Source organism: Danio rerio, chromosome 2, assembly GCF_052040795.2.
Source record: "Danio rerio strain M-AB ecotype USA chromosome 2, GRCz13ab, whole genome shotgun sequence".
NCBI classification, from domain to species: domain Eukaryota; kingdom Metazoa; phylum Chordata; class Actinopteri; order Cypriniformes; family Danionidae; genus Danio; species Danio rerio.
In genome coordinates this window covers 24,087,463-24,105,000 of record NC_141022.1, presented here as the reverse complement: position 1 = coordinate 24,105,000, position 17,538 = coordinate 24,087,463, and the positions used below count along the sequence as shown (strand labels likewise).

At 37.1% G+C, this 17,538-nt stretch overlaps 1 protein-coding gene across 2 annotated transcripts in view; it reads right to left on the bottom strand.

Annotated features, from left to right (window-relative positions):
• rxrga (retinoid x receptor, gamma a) overlaps positions 1-17,538 on the bottom strand; it is a gene marked incomplete at its 5' end in the record, with an annotated part of 57,950 nt that overhangs the window by 5,683 nt on the left and 34,729 nt on the right. For both annotated transcript variants that reach the window (NM_001443458.1, NM_131217.5), the window contains 7 exon segments: positions 290-395; positions 3,952-4,043; positions 5,098-5,230; positions 5,342-5,471; positions 6,309-6,469; positions 8,251-8,430; positions 10,149-10,287. In NM_001443458.1, the coding sequence (NP_001430387.1) occupies positions 290-395; positions 3,952-4,043; positions 5,098-5,230; positions 5,342-5,471; positions 6,309-6,469; positions 8,251-8,430; positions 10,149-10,287 (941 nt within the window).

Sequence of the window (17,538 nt, the reverse complement as noted above, 5' to 3'; positions counted from 1 at the left end):
TTTGATTTTGGAGTGCAATACTTAGTTCAACCACTGGGTGTCAAACTAACATGCTGCACCTTTAATTGTGTGTTTTATTGTTAGTAAAGTGACTGTGCTGTGTTTGCATTTGTTTGTTTCCAATAAGAGCAGTGTTTTTATGTTAATAGTTTGAGCAAAAATGAAATTTTGCAGCCTTATTTTATTAAGTATATCAATATACTGTACATTTTATATCTGTTTGCACTGTTGAAAAGGCAGAGAAGTGCTTCAATAAAATATGAAACTGGCATTGCAGACTCTACTGTACCTTCCAGGCTGATCCGGGTAGTTGTGTTTGGTGTAGCCCTCCAGCGATGCGTACACTTTTTCCCTTAACGCCTCCACCTCTGATGGGTTTGATAGTCCTTTTGCATCTGTATAAAAGGGATAGAACATAAGAACACATGCAAGCCTTCATCCTGACTTGAAACATAAATATTCCCTATTATATTTCTGACGTTCATGACAGTGTCCATTTTTTATATTGATACACAATTATTTATTAATTTGTTTTAAATATAACTCAAACTTTTATTGATCATTCCAGTTCAATGAGAATTAGGAGGTCCACAGTATAACAACAATAAAACTAGAACCCATAGTTCATTGACAAACTTTGATGTTGGCTTGAGAAAGTCAACGTGACTGCACTGGAACTCAAAGGCAGTTGGCAGGAAGCACAGAGGTTGATAAGCGTTTGCTAATGCCGAGTTCAGACTGCATGATTTTCAAAGTAGTCGTGTCACAGATGTTTTCTCACTGCTTGACTATCTGGGCTAGCGTTACGTCGCTGCTTTGTTTACACTGCAAGATGGTTCGGCGACATGGACATTCACATTGCATGACTTTACTATAGGGAGAATCGCCGCCAACTTCGTCCAAACTATGTCTCACAGCCAAAAACATGTAGTATATCTTTTGTTATTAACTACATAATGAGAAAGAAGCCTTTAATGGGGTAGAACATGTACATGTTTGCTCACCTGGGTTTAAAGGGAATTAGCCATTTCTCCTCAACGTTGATAATAAACTAATTTCTTTCTGTATGAAATGTCAAACAGACACGGTTGCTCCTGAGTCCTGTCAAACCTCCACCAGTTTTTCCTCCATTTCGTGGGTCCAAATAAACCGAAAAAGATCGCTTTTAACTTCTCCCCCAGCCTCCCGCTGGCCTGCAGCAGGTTTACACACACGCACACGCTAGTGAATGCTGCTCTCTCATTAGCTGTAGGCGATCGCTGATGTTATTTTCAGTCAAAACTCAATTCACACGGCATGATTTGAATCGCCGACAGCTCCAGATATTTAGCATGCCAAATATCTCACAGGCATCGGCGACTCATCTGCGATTCTCTCATATCGCGTCTTTGATCGTTCATACTGTGTGATTGTCACTCACGTGCACGAGCAGCAATTTGCCTGTGATTTCAGGCATTTGTCGGCGATTTCTCAAAACCTGTCGGCGAGCCAAAATCGGGGCTAAAATCACGCAGTCAGAACTAGGCATAAGTGGTTGCTAAGGTGTAGGGGTGTTTGATTCCGGGTTTTTTGTGAGTCGATTCCAATTCTCGAATTCTAATTTTGTAGTCGCTGGAATGGACTCCAGAATGGACTCCATTTACATTCAATTAAAATAGCGCAAGGATTAAACATGCTGTTTCATATCCCGCTTTACACTATGTTACTGTGTCAATTGTCAAACAAAACCAGCTGTAAATCATTTCCAGCCAAAATAATATAGTTATCAACCTACCCTTTTTTACAGCATATTTTAATTGTCTTGTTTAGATAAGTTAAAAAAATTACATTGCAATCTTGGAGACAAAGTTAAAACATCAATTTCATCAATGTTTAATGAAAAGATGAGTAACAGTTCATTAACAAATAATAAAAAACATCCCAATTTAGCCCAAACAACCTTTAAAGAATTATATAGAATAGTCAAAATTTCTTCTTAATATAAATGTTTAATACTTGAATACTTTACAGCAGAGGTGCTCAATTCTGTTCCTGGAGATCTACCTTCCTGCAGATTTCAGTTGCTACCCATATCAAACACACCTGAACCAATTAATTAGGGCCTGAACACCACGTGATAATTACAGGCAGGTGTGTTGATTATGGGTTGCAACTGAAATCTGCAAGAAGGTAGATCTCCAGGAACAGGATTGGCCACCCCTGCTTTACAGAGAGAATGAAATAATCTGCGGTTGTTCATTTTTTTGATTTATTGGTGCTCTAACAGATCAATAAACAAAATAGCTAGCTTTTTCATTTGACCAGTCAGTATTTTAATGTGCACATTTATGTCTCTGACTGTTCAACAGTGAACAGACTTTGACCAGAAATGTTTGTTTGGCACTGGTGTAAATGTCAATATAATTATCATTATGGTTATAGCTAAAAAAGTGAACACTGAAATGAATGCAGTCAATTTGGCCATTATGGCCATTAAAGGTATACATACTCAGAACTCTTTTGTGTTTTGTAATTTTAATAAAACAACAATGTTAGAATAAACGATCCAAGCACTTAGAAAAAAAGTCTATAGTACTATATTTGGATGGGTTTTGTATGAACATAGTAAATTACAAAAATGAAAAACTGCCAAAATGCCTCAGTATATCTAGTGTTAAAGGGTCACGAAACACCAAAACACATTTTTTGAGCTTTTGACAGTTGTATATGTGTCCCACACTGCTAAAAACACTATTAGGACACCTATATTTCACTAAAAAGTATGAATTGGTTGTTTTTGCGTTATTTCAAGCAAATTCGTACTTCGGTTTGAAACGAATTTTTGAAGCTGCGTCACAGCCATGACATAATAGCGTTGTATTCCAGTGTGCAGACTGGACGTCTGTGCCAGAGTGAGTCTTATTACGTCTTACAGTGTGATGCATTAATGCATGAGTTAAGCTTGGTTCAAACCTATCAGTGCGCTCTATTGTGCAACTTCATTAATATTCATTAATGTCACAGTGTTTAGACGACAGAGACGCCACGTTGTGTTGGCAAAACAAGTGTGAAGTGTTGCTTTTATAGTTTGCTGCAGTTAAGTTTTGTTTTAATTTTCTCTCTGTCAGAGCGTAGCTGGAGACACGTGTGGATTACAGTGTACGCGACGCTCGACAACAATAACTTAACTTACGTGTCTAAGGAGGATTATTGTTTACCTGAGAGCTGTTCTCATCTGCAAACGCTGAGATCCGGATTCGCTTGTAGTCTCCTCTTAATAAAGACGCAGCTCTAGTTGCTGGTGATTGTCCTGTCTCTACAGATTTGGTAAGTGAGCGACCAGTGCTCTTTGTTTATTCAGTTTGTTCGTATCGAACAAACTATTGCACCGAGTGTAAACATGTTAGCACTACAACCAAACTTTTACCTTGTGTATGATTTTCACCGCATTTTGTGCCCGGAATAACACACGCGGCTTTATGACGCTACCTGCCGTGTGCATCTAAGTTTCAGGGAAATCAAACATTGCATGAAAAATACATACTTAGAGCAGTTCCTCAAATCAAATATCTTGTTTGTCGCGAGGGGCATGAATAAATTCCCTGAATGAAATAGCCAAACTGCAGTTAAAGTCCACCATTTAGTAATTTGGCAAATAATTCGACTACAGATGTCCATGTAAACACAGTCACTTTGTCCCCTGTGTGTGTGTGTATTTTGACTCTGAAACTCAGCTCGCCCAAATAGACACTCCCACACCAAGCCTCTTTTCTTCCTCCGACACTCCCCCCTAAACAAAGCTGGACACGCCCACTTTTCTGACTTTTTCCAAAGTAGAGGTGTGAAAACACCCTGCTGAAACGAGGGGGTTTCATGGCCCTTTGATAAAAAGTATTGCATCTGATTATGTTTATTGAAAAGACATAGAGCCTGCACGTTTCTGAGAGATGAAGATTCAGGACTGGTCTTTACCTGGGTTGAAGAGGACGATTGCTCTTAAACAGCCCAGCTCCGTCTTGTCCATCTGCATGTCCCTCATCTTAGACACCAGCTCTGTTAATACCCTGCAAACACAAATGACACTTTTTTAGATTAACACGTCAGATTCGATAACAAAATAAATGACTTGCGCTAGAATGCTTATCGTGTACAGCAGGCGTTTGGTCAGTGTCCTGCAAAGTTTGGTTCCAACCACAATCAGACACACCTGGGCTAGCTATTCAAGCTTTAACTAGGGTTTCTAGAAACATCCTTGCAGGTGTGTTGAGGCAAGTTGGAGCTAAAATCTGCAGGATACCGGCCCTCCAGGACTGAGTTTGGATATCTCTGGTGTACGGTCTCATATGAAATGACTTATTCTAATGCAGAGGGATCAATTATTGAAAAAAATTGTATGTGCAATACAAATTACTATCTTCAGATATGAAGCGTCTGCATAATAAGCATTTATATATTTACATATTAATATCGATGTATATCCAAAAGTATAACTGTATATATACTTTTAAGCTTAGCGTCATTAGAGTTTTTTTTTTTTTTTGCAGACAAACAGAAAAAAAATCTGTATGAGTGCCGAAAAAACACCAAGCCACTGCTGGGCAGTTTTGTGGGTTCCACCCATACATCACCTTTCATTGGGCACAAGTCGAGAACTGGCTCGTAAGGCTCCCAAACAGCTCTCCATTTAGTGTCACATGGAGCTTTCTGTTTTAGCCCAATTTAGCCATTTACTTGGTTTATGTTTGGAAAAGCCATTTTTTGTGCTTTTATATTAAAAAATCTTTATTTCATTACAAAAGAAAAGAAAAATTCGCCCCCCCTTTCCTTGTTTTTCTGCACATAATTGTATGATCCTAGTTTGTCCTCCCATGTGATTAACTCCATGATGTTCTATCCAAATAAAGTTCTCCTCAACCTAAGCATCAGCTTTTAGAGTTGGCTCATTTGTGATCAACACATGAGTAGTTTGGTGTGTTCACCAAACATAGACAGGACTAGACGAAGCAAACATAAGGCGACAACAGAGTCAGTTTTGGTCACTGCTAGTTCTTTGACATCAGTTTGGTGTGTCTTGCACTTAATAGTGAAGGTTTGATGGTTTCTGTGTTGTGACCTGACCTGTCAAATATAGAGCCCACACCGGCGCTGTGAGCACTGCTGCGATGGACATGCAGGCCGGTGGCCAAGAGGATCCCATCTTTAACTGTCACTGAGCGATGTGAGAATGAAGCAATAAGCAGCTCGTTCCAACCTAAACACACACACACACACACACACACACACACAAACAAATACACAACCACATAGTGAGAATACACACATTCAACACACATATTAAAGATGTGAGCAGAGGGACAGAGACCTGCTCGCAGCAAGATGACCTGATCATCTAGAGGGAGGTCAGAGAAGTGTGGGATCCTCTTCGCCCATTCAACAAGCGTGAAAAGCTGCTTATCTGCAGCCTGGCAGATGTTGGTCACTGGGTCATTTGTCTGAGAATCCGAGACAGAAATATGTGCACGTTAAAATAATCATAATGAAAAAATGTTCTTCTATTGTATATTAAATAAATTTAAACAGATATGTATTACAAATTGTAGCAAAATAAATAAATAAATTACAATATAAAATAAAAAATAACAATAACTTAAATGATAAAAATATAGATATAATGTTTCTTTTCTGTTTCTTTTCAGGCTGAACTACTTAACTGTCATGACTGTGTTTGTCCACCAGATGCCACTGTAGTTCGCCAGCGACCCCCAGCGAACTACAGTGGTTTTAGAACTACATTTCCATACATTCTTTCGCGCACACACCCTGTCGGTCATCTACACTGATTTACAACCACAGCTGTCTCCGTTCTCTGTTGATTACCTGGACTATATATTCAGTCATTTATCCTCTGTTTGTCAGTTGGTTGTTGTCGTCCTTGGTATATTGTTTCTGATCTTGTTCTTTTATCTTGTTAAAGTCTAGTTCGAGTTAATCTGTCTTAGTTTCTTGTTTGTTTGCCATTTTGTTACTTTGTACCTTGTATTTTTGTCACTTTCACTGCACAATACATCAATTAAACTGCACTTGGATTCTACATCTGTTTTTGTTCCCGTTTCTGATCCCTTAACGTGACACTTAACACACTCTTTATTTCAATAGTACATATGATTTTTAGATGCAACCTTGTATAGCATTATTTCAAGAATATAATAACCAAAGTATTCTTTAAAACTGTCTTTATATAGCGTTCTTTATACATTCATTCCACAGTGTTTAAACAGGTGAAAAACACAATCAGAGTGACACTGCATTGTGTTTAAGAAGAGACTCACCGAGTTGCTCATGCTTGACTCCATGTAAGCTTCTGTCTTGGGCTCCACTGCCAGCTCAGCGTCCAGGATCTTCTCCACCGGCATCTCTTCATTGAAGCTGCTGCTGGAGTCCACTTCATTATCACTCCTCTCCCGACCGCGCTGCCTCTCCTCCTGGACCGCTGCACACACACAACACAATCAACTATAATAACACACAAACCTTATTATATACCTTTTTCTGAACAGAGCAATTTTATGATAAGGAAGTTGCTGAATGTGAGTGTGTGGGTGTTTTTCAGTACAGGGTTGCGGTGGAAAGGGCATCCTCTGCGTAAAACAGATGGTGAAATGGTTGTTGGTTTATTCTGCTGTGGTGACCCCTGATAAATAAGGGACTAAGCCAAAGGAAAATGAATGAATAAATACATGCATTCAATGCCTTTGACATTTCATCTAGGATTTCACATATCAATATACGGTTTGCAATTCACAATCTCTTAAGATACAAACAAAAATGAAGGGAAATATGTCCAAAAAATAACACAATTTTCAGGTAAAATCACTGTTTCAAGCTATGTTGTGACCTCCCTTTGGCTACAAGCACATTTTCTTTTTAAGGCGGCCGTCCTGAAATGTTCTGAAATAATGTGATTTGTAATACCATGAATCTTTCTTTACTTCTAAGATTTAGGCTGTTTTATCTTTCCTTTTTCTGCATAGGTGACCACATACTGCCTCTGTAATATTTAGGTCTGGACGCTGTGGGGGCCATTTTACGACTCTGTATTTCATCAACTTTTTCTTTACTCCAATTATGATTTCACTGCATTAGCAGTACATTTAAGATCATTTTCATGCTGAAAAATAAAGCCATTACCAACAAGGTGCTGTCTAGAAGGAATGGCATAATGGATTAAAACATGTCTGTATACTTCAGCCTTCGCAATCTAGTCAATTCAGACAAGCTTTGCCAACAGTACTGGAAGAAATACAGTCCCAAACCAGAACAAACCAATCTCAAGACCAAGTCTCCACCATGTTTCACTAAAGACAGCACACGCTCATTCTTAACCTTTCTCTAACTCTGTATTTCTCATGTCTTACACAAACAAATCATAACCCTATTAATTTAACCAACATACAACCTGCATTTATAGTAATAATTTAATAATGATACTGTTAAAAACTAAATTTTTGATCATTCTTTTTCAAATATTTTCCAAGAGCTATTTAACAGAGAGAAGGTTTTGCCAACACATTTTAAACATAATAGTTTAAATAACCAAATTCTAATAACTAATTTATTTTGCCGTGAAGACAGTGCATAGTGTTTTACTAGTTATTTTGCAAGATACTTTATGTATCTGCTCATGTGAGGTTGGAAGATATAAGATTTAACTAGGTTGTTGATTAGGTTAACTAGGTAAATTTGATTAATTATGGATATCATTGCAAACAGGGGTTTGTTTAGCCAATAAAAAAATAATTATAAGGCTAATATTACTGATCTTAGCAGTTTCTACAGTCAAAAAAAAGAGCTAAAAGATATGACTTTCTCCAAAAGAAAAATATCACTTGACACATCACTTGGGAAATATTTGACAGTGGCATTAATAATGTACAGTACCATCACTAAAACAGCAAATTAAAAATGGACTAAAACTTTTGTTTTAGTACTGTATGTGCAAACAGACAACAGTGGATATAAACCATTACCATGTGTTAATCCTTTCAAAACAATGCAGCAAATAATCTTAAAGACATTAAATGTGTGGTGCTTACATGTATATACGGTACTGCTGTACTATAATAATACAAGTCTTAATTTGATTTGCGTTCACTATGAGTATCTTTAGCCAGATAAAAGTAATCAAAAATCTCTGTCTGCATGATTGATTCCTAATCAGACGACTGTCTTGTGTTGTTATCAAAATATTGAATATATCAACTGAACACTCACCCTCTCTCTTCATGCCCATGGCGAGACACTTCTGATAGCGACAGTACTGGCAGCGGTTTCGCTGGCGTTTGTCTATCTGGCAGTCCTTATTGTCTCGACAAGTGTACGTCAGGTCTTTCCGGATGGTTCTCTTGAAGAAGCCTTTGCATCCTTCACAGCTGTAAACACCATAATGTTTCCCTGTTGGTAGAGAAAGTTGACATAAATAAAGACTGTCAAGAAAAGAAAAGATTATATTTTACAAAAAAAGTACTAAAACATCAATTTTCGTGTTTACAGACTCAGTATGTTTCTAGACATTTCTTTGTAATTGTTTATGAAATTTACTTTCTACCTGTTTCCTAGTTCGTAGGTTGGGATGTACTGTATTTTCAATATATACACTCACTGGCCACTTTATTAGGTACACCTATTCAACTGTTCGCTAGCCTCAGTTCTGTGGGTGCAAAAGCCCACTCGTTAAAAAATAACCACTGGTTACAACTGAAGTATGGAGAAGAGCATCTCTGAATGCACAACATGTCCAACCTTGAGGCGGATAGGCTACAGCAGCAGAAGACCACACCGAGTGTCACTCCTGTCAGCTAAAAACTGTAAACTGAGCATACAATTCGCACAGACTCACCAAAATTTGTACAATAGATTAGAAAAATGTTGAGTGGTCTGATGAGTCTTGCTTTCTGCTGTGGCATTCAAATGATAGGGTCAGAATTTGGCATCAACAACATGAAAGCATGAATCCATCCTGCTTTGTATCAACGGTTCAGGCTGGTGGTGATGGTGTAATAGTGTGGAAGTCTGGAAGATATTTTCTTGGCACAATTTGAGCCCATTAGTACCAATTGAGCATTGTGTCATAACCACAGCCTACCTAAGTATTGTTGATGACCATGTCCATTCCTTTATTACCACAATGGACCCATCTTTAGATGGCTACTTATAGCAGAATAATGCACCATGTAATAAAGCGCGAATCATCTCAGACTGGTTTCTTGAACATGACAATGAGTTCACTGTACTCAAATGGCCTCCACAGTCACCAGATCCCAACCAAATAGAGCACCTTTGGAATGTAATGGAATGGGAGCTTGACATCATGGATGTGCAGCCGACAAATCTGCAGCAACTGTGTGATGTTATCATGTCAATATGGACCAAAATCTCTGAGAAATATTTCCAGTACCTTGTTGAGTCTATGCCAGGATTAAAAGGAAAAAGCGGGTCCAACCTGGTATAAGTAAGGTGTACCTAATAAAGTGGCTGGTGAGTGTAGTTTTAGACCTCTAATAGATGTCTAATCATAGATTTTTTGGTAAAAATAAGTAATTTTAAATAATTTAAAATAATAGTTTTTTCCTATAATGTCAAAATCACTGGAAAATTAAAGATATTTTGTACATTTTCTGCCAAATTTAAACAAGTAATATGCATTGCTGAGCACTTAATTTGGGCAACTTTAAAGCAGCTTTCTCAATTTATTGATATTTTGAACCCTCAGATTTCAGATTTTCAAATAGCTGTATCTTAGTCAAATATTGTCATATCTTTAAGAACTACAGATTATTTATTCATCTTTACTGTGATGTATACATCAATTAAAAAATGACACATGACTGGTTTTGTGGTCCAGGGTCACACATATATGATTTATTCACACATCATCAGCGTAAATTGTTAATAAACTGTAATGTTTCCTGCAGGATTTATTATTCAACTTACTCTCATCATATTTTAGATTTAAATGTACTTCTTCCACAGACCCTGTACTCAACTCTGATATTAAAATGTCTCTTAAATATGTTTTACAGGTTAAAGTCAGCTAGTCTCCAGCCAGAGAGCCAGTCAGCATGACTGAACAAGTACAGTAGTAGTGTGTAGGAGCTGTGTGCGGGTATTACCTGAGGATCGGTCTCCACAAATGGCACAGATGTGTTTGGAGAGGGACCCGGGGCTGCCGCAAGGGTAACTGCCCAGTCCTGCCAGTCCTGGAGGAGGTTTAATGTCCTCTGAGCTGCTAACACTGTTCAGAGAGTTCATCTGCGAGGAAGCAGAGAGAAGCCAACAACATGCTTCAGTTTTAGAGTGTGTGGTTCACTATCATCTAAACAATCAAACAGTCTCCTGAGCACTTCCTCTCTATTTTTTATAAGCACAAAACAGAGCAAAAAACATTTATACAAATAATAATACTTTTTATACAAATTGTAACAAAAAAAAAAAGAAGTTACAAAAAATAATAATAAAAATAACAAATATCATTCAATAAACATTTGGCTTTTTCCTTTATTAATCTGGGGTCGCCACAGTGGAATGAACCGCCAACTTATTCAGCATATGTTTTTTGCAGCAGATGCCCTTTTAGCTGCAACCCATCACTGGGAAACATCCATACACACCTATTCACACACATACACTACGACAATTTACCTTACCCAATTCACCTAAACCACATGTCTTTGGACTGTGGGGGAAACCGGAGCACTCAGAGGAAACCCACGCGAACACGGATTGAACATGCAAACTCCAAACACCCACTGACCCAGCCGAGGCTCGAATCAGCGACCTTCTTGCTGTGAGTAGACAGCGCTACCCACTACGCCACTGTGTCGCCCAAAAATAATAAGTAAATTAATAATAATTATAATAAACAAGCATAGTATAGAGAAAATAATATACACCATCAAGTTTTACTTGGTCAAACTCAAACCATTGAAACTGGAGTGGAATAGTAAGAGTAAAATTGTTATGTAATCATAAATGCCCTACTTTCAACAATAAAAAGATAAGCCAGGAAGAGGCCCCCAGAATGTTTCAAACTTTTTAGAAGCATCTGCCCTAACAAAACAAATTCTTTCAAGCTATAAGAGCAGCAACCATTTCAGTCAGCCATTAATAAAAGTAGGTGGTAAAGTGGACTTCCTATCCATCAAGATTACCCTTTTAGCCTCCACCATACCAAATATAATAGACATTTGCTAGTGTGACCTGAGCACTTCCTCTTTGGGTCATGTGACATGTTTGTTTTGCGTTCACTCTATGCTTCGAGCCTTATTGTAGTATTAAAAGGCGTTTAAATTATTGAAATTGTGAAATATAAAAATGTGAATATGACATTCAGAATGTTACAACAAAAAAATCATTAGTTTACAGGGATTCTTCACCCAAAAATTTTAACTCTGCCATCATTTGCTCACCATCGTCTTGTTCTAAACCTGTGTCATTACCTGACATTTTCTCCAACTACAGAGGTCAGCAGGGGCGAATTTAGTGATTTGGGGGCCCTAAGCAATTCCGGCCATGGGGCCCAAAATTTCTAAAATGCATCTTTTGTAATTAATTTTTTAAATTGATTTATTTATCTGTTTTTATTTTCATAATGATGTTATACATTTTGTCTTAACGAAAAATAATAACATATAAAGCATCTTGTAAAACTTTTTTTAATGATTGCTTTTCTTAAAATGGATTCACAACTAAAAATGAAAACTAAACAAAACTATTTCGTTTTTAAAATTGAATCTTTACCTAATTTGACTGCTGGACTTTATGATTAAGGGTAGGGGACCCATTTGCGTATGTGCGATGTAATAAACATTAAACTTTTTTTTTAGACTCTCTTTATACAAAATATGATAGATAATGATGTTATATAAAATTTACAGGTATAATTTATACTTCTAGGTTTTTATTTGGGGGCTCTCCGATTTCAAGAGGCCATAAGCAGCCGCTTACCTTGCTTATTGGTTATAATTAAATCTGAGTGTGTAGAATCTTCACGACAGAGGGCAGCAAAGAGTCATACTTGACATGACATATTTTATGTGTGAAACAAGACCGTGCTTAGGAACAGATCAGATGTTGTTATAGGAATAGATACACATGCCCGACGAGAGATAGAAAGGTCAAGCAATGGAAACTGAACACAAACCAACTAAACCCCAACGGCTCGATATACTTTTTTAGGCTGAACTTTGAACACAAATCGGCATGTGCTTTTGAATCTGGGAGCTCCGCAGTAGTTGATGTTGATTTCATATAATTTGGCCTTTCCCAAAACTTAGCAATTCACACATTTATTGATTTTTTAAACAAATTCAACAACATTTGAGGTTGCTTAACCTTTCCAAAGCAATAAAAAGATTAAAAAAATAAAAATGGGATAAAAAATATAATATAATATAATATAATATAATATAATATAATATTATATTATATAATATAATATAATATAATATAATATAATATAATATAATATAATATAATATAATATAATATAATATAATATATTCCCAGAGATGGGTTGCGGCTGGAAGGGCATCCACTGCGTAAAAACTTGCTAGATAAGTTGGCGGTTCATTCCGCTCTGCCGACCCCGGAGTAATAAAAGGGACTAAGCCGACAAGAAAATGAATGAATAAATAATGTAATAAAGATTCGCGACGCGGTGGTGCAGTAGGTAGTGCTGTCGCCTTACAGCAAGAAGGTCACCGGTTCGAGTCTTGACTGGGCCAGTTGGCATTTCTGTGTGGAGTTTGCATGCTCTCCCCGCGTTCTCGTGGGTTTCGTCCGGGTGCTCCGGTTTCAAAGACATGCAGTACAGGTAAATTGGGTAAGCTAAATTGTCCATAGTGCATGTGTGTGAATGAGTGTATGGAGTGTATAGATGTTTCCCAGTGATGGGTTGCAGCTGCAAGGGCATCTGCTGCGTGAAACATGGAACAAATAGCCTAAATTTCACACACACACAAATTGTGTCACAAAAATGTACACACACACACACACACACACACACACACACACACACACACACACACACACACACACACACACACACACACACACACACACACACAGTATTTTACTGTTCTATGAGGATTTACCATATAGTGTACATATACTGTATGCAGACTGTATATACTGTCCACTTCACCCAAACCTACCCCTTAACCCAGCCCTCACAGAAAACAATCTGTGCTACAGGCCAAAAGTGTTCAGAGAGGTCATCTGTGAGGAAGCAGAAAAAAGTGTGTGTATGTGTGTGTGTATACCACCATTTTATATTTATATTAATTAACACTATAAATAAGTCTTGATAGAATTACTGTTTAGGTTTAGGATAGTGGTGGGGGTAGACATTAGTAAAATACAATAAGAATTTGCAGAATGTAATAAATAATATAAATAATTTTGGTAACTTCCGGCCACAGCTTTATCCCTTCTAGCAACAAACTGCTTTATGTCAGTCACACACACTTTTTTGATTATTAATTTTTACTATATATATATATATATATATATATATATATATATATATATATATATAAATTAATAATCAAAAAAGTGTGTGTGTGTGTGTGTGTATTTATACACACACACACACTTTTTGAATTATTAATTTTATTTAATAATTTAAATAAAATTATCTCTTCATGAAGGCAGCATTTTTTAAATGTAAAAAAAATGTTAAACCGTTAAATACTTTTTTAATAAGTATTTTTTATTTTTTGCATGTAGTTTCAAATGAAATTATTACACCAGTCATTGTTGCTTTTATCACTATTACCATAAATAATGATAATAATAATAATAATAATTATTATTATTATTATCGTTACTATTATTATAATTAATTAGAGTGACTTCTGAAGGATCATGTGACTCAGTAGAGTGGAGTAATAGAGCGGAAAATTAATCTTTATTATCACTGGAATACAAATTAAATTATAAGCTACTTTTGAACATTTATTTTAAAGTGCAAAAACATTTCACAATTGTACAATTTGTACTGTATTTTTGATGAAATAAATGCAGCCTTGTTGAGCAAAAGCTTATTTTAAAACATTTAAAAATCATACTGACTCCAAACTTTTGACCGGTATTGTATATATATTATTTTTAATACACCTAAAATCCCATGTACCTCTTTTAAAAAACAAAAATACTTCTGTGTGCTTTGGTGACATCCAGCAGTCCATGCTGCCCAAGTGAGTTGAGTAAATAATAAAAAAGTTTTATTAAAATGACAATTTATTTTACTTACATAAACATGCATATGTACTACAGCTAAGAACACGCATTATAAAGCAAGCAGTGTCTGTTTAGAGTCAACGTTTTGTGTTTGAACAGCCAGAATTGTTCATTTTGTTTCTTCAAACAGAGACACACAAATGTGTTCAACCTCACATGTTCATTTTATGAGCGCCTCATCCAGAAACGGTGGGGAGTTCAGTGAGGCAGAAAGATGCTGAAAAGGTGATACACATCAGCCTCCATCACCAACCCTGGTTTTAATCTGCAGCCTATAGCGCACATATAGCGCATACATTATTCAGAGGGCAGTTCTTCTATTTACAGCTAATAGTATGGCAGGTTTCCATAGCTTTCTTGAAGGCTTGCATATCGGGCCTGATGTAGCGCAACATCGACGCAATGATATCTCTCTCCATGTGAGCCAAGGTTATACTGGGGCTGTCCGTCACGCTACATTAGCTCTTTTTAGGCTAGACTAAACTGAATGGGCTGTTCTCCCTCGGGCTGGAGGGAGGCCCTGCAGAGGAAAGGAGAGATGCATTAAAAGAGCATTCGGCATTCTGAGTTTCTCTGATTGGAAGCCCGGTGTCTCGCTGTCTCTGCCATGAAATAGCACAAATGATGCAGAGCAGAGAAAAGGTTGTGGTTATTAAAACTGCTGCGTTCTTTAGCAGAGGATATGTATTCCCTCATGCACTGTGCTTTTAGCATTGAATGTGATGTTTGTTATCACTGATGTTAAGAGTGAAATGTTTTCAATGTTTTTGACTGTAAAAAACTGTACTGTCCGTTATATTAACTAAAACTAAAACTAGTTGTTGTTAACTAAAACTAAACGCATTAACCCTGAATCATTTTCGTTAATAAAAATCAATGCTTCTTTTGCTTAAGCTTTGGGCATAGGACATGTTCCTCATTTTCATTTAGCTTAACGTGCTGTATATCCACAACTAAAACTAAATAAGTTAAAACAATTCAATCTATCAAAAATAATACAGAATGTCAACAGATATATACAGAAATCTAATATATGGCCATATGAACACACGCATACATGCACACAGTATAAATACATACTCCAGTTATATAGAACCTTTCATAAAAAAATAATAATAAAAAATGTGTGTGTATATATATATATATATATATATATATATATATATATATATATATATATATATATATATATATATATATATATATTATAATTAAATAGTAACTTTTTATACAATTTATATTTTTTTTCTTTTTTGTAAGATCTCATTTAAAAATATGTATTTTTTTGAGTGTTCTAATAATACAAACAAATACATCTATATGGTTGTGGTGGTGCGATATAGCGATATCGTTCTAGTGGAAGGCATGTGCCGAGTGCCTTAGTGTCCCACCAGTGACGATATACAGCCATATCGCACGAGTGATGGTATTATCAAACTGCTCGAGTGTGATATTGCATTTATACAACAGTTTGACAGCATAATTGTGTATATAAAACAGAAAATCAAACACGGAGAGTCTAAAAACCCTTTTGAGAAACTACTTTATTCCGCCATTCATTCACATCTGCAGCTGATATCAGAACAGCAGAAGCTGTTGCTACTTCACCAACGTCACATTAGAGCTAGTACTTGAATAATTCTCTAGCGTAATGATTAAAATGATGACAAAACAGGTGGTTTTGCTCACTTTGTAAGATTATAAGGCTGAATGGCATGAAATGTCATAAGTCTACAGATATTTCCCAGCATTTCTCTATTGCAATGGGGATAAGCCAGCATTTTTTACACTGAACATATGTACACATTTGTATTTTTAATGGTTAAAAATATTTGCAAATGGATATTTGTGCCATACTTTGAAAAATATGTAAATAAATAGATGACAATTTTTATATCTGTGAAATCCAAACATGAACTTGTCTGTCACATGTGAGATTTATGCCGCAGCCATATCACCCTGCAGCCCAAGACTAGTTACTCACTTGAAGCTAAGCAGGGGTGAGCCTGGTCAGTACCTAGATGGGAGACCACATGGGAAAACTAGGTTGCAGTTGGAAGTGGTGTTAGTGAGGCCAGCAGGGGGTCCTCAACCTGTGGTCTGTGTGAGTCCTAATGCCCCAGTACAGTGAAGGGGACACTATACTATCAGTGGGTGCTGTCTTTCAAATAAGACGTTAAACTGACATCCTGACCTAGAATAGAGGTGTAACCCTCTGTCCTGGCCAAATTCCCTCCATTGCTCCTTACCCTTCATGGCCTCCCAATCATCCCCATCCACTGAATTGTCCTTATTACTGTCTCTCCACTAAAGCTGGTATGTGGTGAGCGCACGGCCGCCGTTGTCCTGTGGCTGCCGTCACATCATCCAAGTGGATGCTGCACACTGGTGGTGGTGTGGAGAGACCCCCCTCATGATTGTGATTTGGGTGTATGGCCGGACAGGATAAATGCGGTATATAAATACACACATTACATTACATTATATAAATTGCCATTCATCAGATTTCTATATGGTTTACAGGCCATGCCTTGTTCCAAAGTGTTTTTGCTTAACAATTTTGAAGTAAAGTAGTGAAGTTGGAGAAAGACAAGAGGGGGTGGGGGGTTGGTGGTTGGTGGTTGGGATCGGGAAGGTCCATAAGCTAGGACTCGAACTCAGTATGCCCAGAGCGCAATGGTGCTATATGTCAATGCACTGCCCGCTAGGATGTCACTGCTGACAAGATTTTATTAAATTGACATTTACATTTGGTTTGAGGGAGAAAAGGTTTGTCATGCCGATGCCAATCATGTTGAAACTGGCCATTCTAATTTGTTGTGCCGACCAACAATAACCTTTTTAATTCATTCATTCATTTTCTTGTCGGCTTAGTCCCTTTATTAATCCGGGGTCGCCACAGCGGAATGAACCACCAACTTATCAACTTACCTTAGATTTTACGCAGCGGATGCCCTTCCGGCCACAACCCATCTCTGGGAAAACCTTTTTTTTGTAATAATATAATAATTCTTTCTGTGTAGGCTGTGCTTCATACATACAGTGCTCAGCATATTAGTACACCCCTCACAATTCTATTTTTTAAATTCATAATTTTAATAGGAAGCTATACAATATTATATTTGTGCTTATAGATTAGATTAGTGGGGCGAGGCAGTGGCGCAGTAGGTAGTGCTGTCGCCTCACAGCAAGAAGGTCTATGGTTCGAACCTCGGCTCAGTTGGCGTTTCTCTGTGGAGTTTGCATGTTCTCCCTTGCATG